The sequence below is a fragment of the Aegilops tauschii genome, chromosome 5 (assembly GCF_002575655.3).
Source record: "Aegilops tauschii subsp. strangulata cultivar AL8/78 chromosome 5, Aet v6.0, whole genome shotgun sequence".
Classification (NCBI taxonomy): Eukaryota; Viridiplantae; Streptophyta; class Magnoliopsida; order Poales; family Poaceae; genus Aegilops; species Aegilops tauschii.
In genome coordinates this window covers 221,822,609-221,830,302 of record NC_053039.3, presented here as the reverse complement: position 1 = coordinate 221,830,302, position 7,694 = coordinate 221,822,609, and the positions used below count along the sequence as shown (strand labels likewise).

The window sequence follows — 7,694 nt, the reverse complement described above, 5'->3', positions numbered from 1 at the left end:
AGCGATGGTCTTTTCCTACCAATCTATCCCCTAGGGGCATGCGTAGTAGTACTTTGCTTCGAGGGCTAATAAACTTTTGCAATAAGTATATGAGTTCTTTATGACTAATGTGAGTCCATGGATTATACGCACTCTCACCCGTCCATCATTGCTAACCTCTTCGGTACCGTGCATTGCCCTTTCTCACCTCGAGAGTTGGTGCAAACTTCTCCGGTGCATCCAAACCCCGTGATATGATACGCTCTATCACACATAAGCCTCCTTATATCTTCCTCAAAACAGCCACCATACCTACCTATCATGGGATTTCCATAGCCATTCCGAGATATATTGCCATGCAACTTCCATCATCATCATATACATGACTTGAGCATTTATCGTCATATTGCTTTGCATGATCGTAAGATAGCTAGCATGATTTTTTCATGGCTTGTCCGTTTTTTGATGTCATTGCTACGCTATATCATTGCACATCCCGGTACACCGCCGGAGGCATTCATATAGAGTCATATCTTTGTTCAAGATATCGAGTTGTAATATTGAGTTGTAAGTAAATAAAAGTGTGATGATCATCATTATTAGAGCATTACCCCAGTGAGGAAAGGATGATCGAGAATATGATTCCCCCACAAGTCGGGATGAGACTCCGAACAAAAAAAATAAAAAAAGGAGGAGGCCCAAAAAAATGAGAGAAAAAGAGAGAAGGGGCAATGTTACTATCCTTTTACCACACTTGTGCTTCAGAGTAGCACCATATTCTTCATATAGAGAGTCTCTTGAGTTATCACATTCATATACTAGTGGGAATTTTCATTATAGAACTTGGCTTGTATATTCCGATGATGGGCTTCCTCAAATGCCCGAGGTCTTCATGAGCAGGCAAGTTGGATGCACACCCACTTAGTTTCCAGTTTGAGCTTTCATACACTTATTGCTCTTAGTGCATCCGTTGCATGGCAATCCCTACTCCTCACATTGACATCAATTGATGGGCATCTCCATAGCCCGTTGATTAGCCGCGTCGATGTGAGACTTTCTCCTTTTTTGTCTTCTCCACACAACCTCCATCATCATATTCTATTCCACCCATAGTGCTATGTCCATGGCTTGTGCTCATGTATTGCGTGAGGGTTGAAAAAGCTGAAGCGCGTTAAAAAGTATGAACCAATTACTCGGCTTGTCATCGGGGTTGTGCGTGATAGGAGAATTTTGTGTGACGAAAATGAAGCATGGCCAAACTATATGATTTTGTAGGGATAAGCTTTCTTTGGCTATGTTATTTTGAGATGACATAATTGCTTGGTTAGTATGCTTGAAGTATTATTGTCTTAATGTCAAATGATAGACTATTTCTTTGAATCACTCGTGTCTTAATATTCATGTCATGATTAGATTATGTGATCAAGATTATGCTAGGTAGCATTCCAGATCAAAAATTATCTTTTTTATCATTTACCTACTCGAGGACGAGCAAGAATTAAGCTTGGGGATGCTGATACGTCTCCGTCGTATCTACAATTTTTGATTGTTCCATGCCAATATTATACAACTTTCATATACTTTTGGCAACTTTTTATACTATTTTGGGACTAACATATTGATCCAGTGCCCAGTGCCAGTTCCTGTCTGTTCCATGTTTTTTGTTTCGCAGAAAACCCATATCAAACAGAGTCCAAACGGGATAAAAACTAACGGAGATTTTTTTTTGGAATATTTATGATTTTTGGGAAGAAGAATCAACGCGATACGATGCCCGAGGGGGCCACGAGGCAGGGGGCGCGCCCTGGACCCTCGTGGCCACCCCGTAAGGCGGTTGGAGCCCTTCTTTCGCCGCAAGAAAGCTAATTTCCGGATAGAGATCCTGTCCAAAATTCAGCCCAATCGGAGTTACGGATCTCCGGTTATAAAAGAAACGGTGAAAGGGCAGAATCCAGAGCGCAGAAACAGAGAGAGACAAAGAGACAGATCCAATCTCGGAGGGGCTCTCGCCCCTCCCACGCCATGGAGACCATGGACCAGAGGGGAAACCCTTCTCCCACCCAGGGAGAAGGTCAAGGAAGAAGAAGAAGGAGGGGGGCTCTCTCCCCCTCGCTTCCGGTGGCGCCGGAACGCCGCTGGGGGCCATCATCATCACCGCGATCTACACCAACACCTCCACCATCTTCACCAACATCTCCATTACCTTCCCCCATCTATCTATAGCGGTCCACTCTCCCGCAACCCGTTATCGCAGTAAACAAGAGTGGCCTTGTGAACATCACAAAGCAACTCCTGGAGCAGCTGACGTATCCAAGAGCACTCGGCCACGGCGTTGGCCACGGCGCGATACTCTGCCTCGGCGCTGGAGCGGGAGACCGTGGGCTGCCGCTTCGATGACCAAGAGATCAACGAGGGCCCAAGGTAGACGCAGTAGCCTGACGTAGAGCGTCGCGTGTCGGGGCAGCCAGCCCAGTCAGCATCCGAGTAGGCCACGAGGTCGGTGGAGGCGGAGGTTGTCAGGGTAAGTCCCAAGGACATGGTGCCGCGTATGTAACAGAGAATACGCTTCACCAGAGTCCAGTGAGAGTCACGCGGGGCGTGCATATGGAGGCACACCTGCTGAACAGCGTACTGCAGGTCGGGGCGAGTCAGCGTCAAGTACTGTAAAGCACCGACAATAGAGCGATAAAACGTTCCATCGGACGCGAGAGACCCCTCAAGAGCAGATACCTTCGCCTTCGTGTCGACGGGGGTGGGCGCCGGCTTGCAGTTAAGCATACCGGCATGCTCAAGGAGCTCGTGGGCGTACTTCTGCTGATGCAGAAAGAAACCGTCGGCCCGGCGGATCATCTCGATGCCGAGAAAGTAGTGCAGGGGCCCCAAGTCCTTGAGGGCGAACTCATCAAGAAGACGAGCAGTCAGCCGCTGAAGGAGATCGGGGGTGGACGCCGTGAGGATGATGTCGTCGATGTAGAGCAGCAGATATGCAGTGTCAGCTCCCTGATGATACACATAAAGTGAGGCATCGGAGCGAGTGGACCGAAAGCCCAGAGACTGCAGGAAGGCGGCGATACGCTGGTACCAAGCCCGAGGCGCCTGCTTCAACCCGTACAGAGAGCGGGAGAGCAAGCACACGAAGTCGGGGTGCTCGGCGTCGACGAAACCAGTAGGCTGCTCATAGAACACCTGCTCGGCGAGATGACCGTGCAAGAAGGCGTTGGAAACGTCCAACTGATGCACAGGCCAGGCACGCGAGACGGCCAGCTGAAGGTCGACGCGGATCGTGCCCGGTTTCATAACCGGGGCGAAGGTGTCAGTGAAGTCCACGCCCGCGCGCTGCCGAAAACCACGAACCACCCAGCGAGCCTTGTAGCGCTCGAGAGAACCGTCCGGGCGAGTCTTGTGGCAAAACACCCACTTGCCAGAGATGATGTTGGCACGGAGGGGTCGCGGAACAAGCTGCCACGTGCGGTTGGGCTGTAGGGCGTCGAACTCCTCCTGCATCGCAGCCAGCCAATGGGGATCCCGAAGGGCGGCACGAGCGGAGGTGGGGATGGGTGATGGCGTCGATGTCGAGGCAGCGCACGCATACTCGTCGGAGGAGTAGCGCGTGCTCGGCCGATGCACTCCTGCACGGGCACGGGTGACCGGGACGGGGAGGGCGGCGGGTGCCGCGGCAGCGGGGGCCGCGGCCAGAACGGGGGTGCCCGCGGCGGCGGGGGCCGCGGTGTCAGGGGCGTCAGGAGCCGCGACGGCGCCAGCCGAGCCAGGCACGGAGGAGGCGACGGCGAGGTCGAGGTCGAGCCCGTCGCAGGGGTGGCGGCTATGGCCGGGGTGGCGGGTGGGGTGCCCGCGGGCTCGACCTCGTGCGAGGGAGCCGGGGACCCGGGGGCACGGTCGGACTCGACCTCGGGTGAGGGAGTCGAAAACCCGGGAGGGGGCGGCAGAAGAAGCCGGGCCGGGGGGCCGCCGGGGGGTGCCGCCGCGCATCGCACCAGGTAGGGGGCGCGGGGCCGGAGCTGAAGGAGCCGCGGCCGGAGGAACCTGAAAAAAGGGAACACCGTCTCGACGAAGTACACGTGCCTCGAGGTGTACACACGATGGGTGACAGGATCATAGCACCGGTAACCTTTGGTGTTGGGAGGGTAGCCAAGGAAGATGCATGGGACGGAGCGGGGTGCAAGCTTGTGTGGCGTGGTGGACGCGGTGCTAGGATAACAGAGACACCCAAATATGCGAAGACCATCATAGGACGGTGGTGTACCGAAAAGAAGGTGGTGAGGGGCGTAGTTCCACCGGGGACGACACAGACGAAGGTTGACTAAGAGAGAGGCGGTGGCGAGGGCATCGGGCCAGAACCGAGCGGGCACGTTAGCGTGGAAGAGCAACGTGCGAACGCAGTCATTAAGAGTGCGGAGAATGCGCTCGGCGCGGCCGTTCTGCTGTGAAGTGTAGGGGCAAGTCAGACGGAAGGTGGTGTCGTGAGAGGCGAGAAGGGAGCGAAGAGCAACGTTGTCAAACTCTTTTCCGTTATCAGTTTGGAGTGCAAGTATGGGGCGACCGAACTGAGTGGTGACGTAGGAATAAAAGGTGGTGAGTGTGGCTAAGGCATCGGATTTACGACGAAGAGGAAAAGTCCACACATAATGAGAATAATCATCTAAATAGTATAGATAGCCCGTGTTACTCGCAACGGGAGACGTCCAAACATCACTATGAATCAACTGAAACAGAAAAGTGGAAACTGAAGTAGACGCACTAAAGGGAAGACGCACGTACTTGCCCAAACGACAAGCCTCACAAGTATGCTCGTCGAGCTTATTACATGAGAAAGAAAAACTCCTAAGAATCTGACGCAAAACGGCGGGGTTGGGGTGGCCCAAACGAGCATGCTAAAGGTCGACGCCAGCGGAGAGAGCGACGGGTGTGGAAGTGGAGGCGCCGGCGTGCACGGGATAGAGCTCGTCAGGACTATCACATCGGTGAAGCACCATCCGGGTACGGGCGTCCTTCACAGAAAAGCCAACACCGTCAAATTCAACAGTAAGAGGATTCTCACGAGTAAGACGACGAACAGAGACTAAGATAGGGACTAAGTCGGGTGAAACAAGAACGTTAGACATAGTGATAGGTGTGGAACTAGAGGGAAAACTAGTGCTACCGACATGGGTGATGGGTAAAGAGGAACCGTTACCAACGGTGATGCGAGTGGGAGTGTGAACGGGAGTGGAGGAGGAAAGGTTACCGGGATGAGCTGTCATGTGCGTAGTAGCACCCGAGTCCATGTACCAGTCGCCTCCACCGCCATAGGTGCTCGGCGACGGCGCCGAGTGCAGGGCGGCCAGGAGGGCGGGGTCCCATGGTGCAGGTGCCGGCGGTGGTAGCTGACCTCCATAGGGCGGCGCCTGGGCGGGCGCGCTGTAGCCACCGAGGGGTGGCGGCGCGAGCGGGGCACCATAGGGCTGGTAGGGGCGCCGACGAACGCCTGGTGGCCCGCGGGACGAGGGCCAAGGAGACCCGGTGCAGGAGCCCGCGGGACGGGCATATGATAGGCGTGGACGACGCCCGTCCACGGGTTCTGCCCGGCGGCCCACGGCGGGGGCGGCTGTTGGAAGCGGCGCGCCCCCCTATACCTGGCGCCTGCTGCTGCGGCTGCCGCTGACGGCGGCCTCCGCCACCCCGCCGGTTGCGCCGGCCCCCGCCACCTTGCGGCTGCTGGGGAGACGCGGGCGGCAGCGGGTAGTGGCCGGCGGGCGCGGGTGGCGCGGGCGGACGGGGGGCGGCCGGAGGAGCGGGGCCGCCGCGGGTGGTACCGGCGGCGAGGGCGGTGTGCTGGACCCGCTGCTTCAGCTTCGTCATCCGGCGCTCCTCAAGTTTGAGGTACGCGACAACGCGCTGGAAGGTGGGTTGCGGCAGCGGGGTGAGGTTGGACGCCGCGTTGCCGAAGTCCTCATTGAGAACGGCGGTGAGGGTGCTCAGCATGAGGTCGTCAGAGACCTTAGCGCCGATGTCGCGAAGCTCGTCGGCGAGCATCTTGAGCCTCATGCAGTACTCGTCGATGGTGGAGTTGTCCTGGTGACAGCCGAAGAACTCCTGCTGCAAGAAAACAAGGCGCTGAAGTTTGTTGTCGGTGAAGAGCGCGTTGATCTTGCCCCCACATGGTGCAGGCGTCGTCGTCCTCGGCGACGACAGTGTGGAAGATGTCCTTCGAGACCGTCTGATAGAACCAACGGATGATCGTGGCCTCGATGGCGGACCACTCCGGGTCGCTGCACATGTACGCGTTGTCCACGGAACCGTCGATGTGCTCGGTGAGATAGTACTCGCGGAAGACGAGGTTGAAGTAGGTCTTCCACGCGTAGTACGACGTGCTGGAGCTGTCGAGACGGATAGGAACCCGGGCCTCAATATTGAGGTCACGGATGGCGGTGGCGGAGGGCTCGGGGCCAGCGAAGGGGTTGGACGAGTGAGTTGTGGAGGAGCCGGGAGAGGAGGGCCACGACATGGCGACGACGTGCGGGTGCGAAGGAACAGCTAGGGTTAGGGTTTTGTGGAGTAGAGAGGAGGCGGCAGCAACAGCAGATGGTGCGGCGGCGGGACAACGATGCAGGGAAGCGGCGATCGGGCGGGACGACTGGCGCGCGGCTGGGAAGCGAAGGGTTTGCGTGGAGCAAGGCGCGTTGTGGGAGAGCGAGCAGCAGGGAAACACGCACGCGACTTGGCGGGCGGCTGGATCGCGCGACTTGGCGGGCGACTCGATCGATGGGGAAGCGAGCGGAAGCAGGCACAGCGGCGGCGGCGCGGGAAAGGAGAGAGTTGAGCGCGGCGGCGGCAGGTGCGGTGGTGGGGTGCGGCGGCGGCGGCGCGTGGAGGCGCGGCGGCGGCGGCGGCGGCTGACCCTAGGATTAGACCGGAGAGGATGATACCATGTAGAGAGATGATTTGCAATATGATGTATTGATTGGGGTGCTGGTGCACGCATATATAATACAAGGGAAAGCCTCTACCTCAACTATACAAGACTAGGAGGTGTGCCACGACTCCAATACACGTGCAGTACAAAATACGTACTCAATACTCTCGAAGCTTTAACAGTTAATTATTTTTATACATGGACCGTCTATAGGAGATGCTCTTAGGATGGCGGGTACTCCAGCATTTTTTATACCGGAAGAGTTAGGATAGAGTAGACATAACGATGAAACCGGGATTTGCACCCCGGTACTTAGAACTTTCCTTTTTATCGAGAGATTGCCGGTACTTGGAACTTGACACGATTCCGGCCATCCACTACGGAAGGCATGCAAGATCCTCGCTGAGCCCCTCGAGAAAGCAGAGCAAATCAAGGCAGGCACGCGGGGAAAGGAACGGCAGGAGCGCCGGAGAGACGAGATGACGGTTCGGCTGCCAGATCCACAAGGCAAAACAAAAGACGGAGACTACTCCTACCAGTAGTACTAGGGTAAAATTGACAAATTTAACCTATGAACGAAATCAAATCAAAGAATAAACTGTCCGTGAAAATATTTCATGTGGCTGACCTTTTTGTGTGACGCCCGACACGAATGCGTCACACTACACTGTGAAACGTCGCACATATAGGCGCTACACGCTTGGCCAGCGTCGCACCCGTGTGATCCGAAAATTACTAAGTCAGTGTGCAGCGCCTGAGAGCTAGGCGCCACACTATATAGTGTAGCGCCTAGCTTCTAGGC

General features: G+C 55.9%; 1 protein-coding gene across 1 annotated transcript; it reads right to left on the bottom strand.

The window, feature by feature from the left end:
- Positions 1–4,953: 4,953 nt before the first annotated feature.
- Positions 4,954–6,484, bottom strand: LOC109746843 (uncharacterized). Its single transcript, XM_020305950.1, has 3 exons — positions 6,194–6,484; positions 5,793–6,075; positions 4,954–4,988 (listed from the first exon to the last, which is right to left on the bottom strand). Exons 1-3 carry the CDS (start codon positions 6,482–6,484, stop codon positions 4,954–4,956), a joined length of 609 nt encoding a protein of 202 aa, XP_020161539.1.
- Positions 6,485–7,694: the final 1,210 nt, after the last annotated feature.

What these genes read in the sequence shown, in the direction of transcription:
- LOC109746843 (XM_020305950.1), bottom strand. Translation starts at nt 6,484, where the DNA reads ATGTCGTGGCCCTCCTCTCCCGGCTCCTCCACAACTCACTCGTCCAAC. An exon ending in TCCGTTGGTTCTATCAGACG is followed by an intron (nt 6,076 to 6,193) that starts GTCTCGAAGGAC and finishes GTTTTCTTGCAG; the next exon opens with CAGGAGTTCTTCGGCTGTCA. An exon ending in GCACACCGCCCTCGCCGCCG is followed by an intron (nt 4,989 to 5,792) that starts GTACCACCCGCG and finishes TTTTCTGTGAAG; the next exon opens with GACGCCCGTACCCGGATGGT.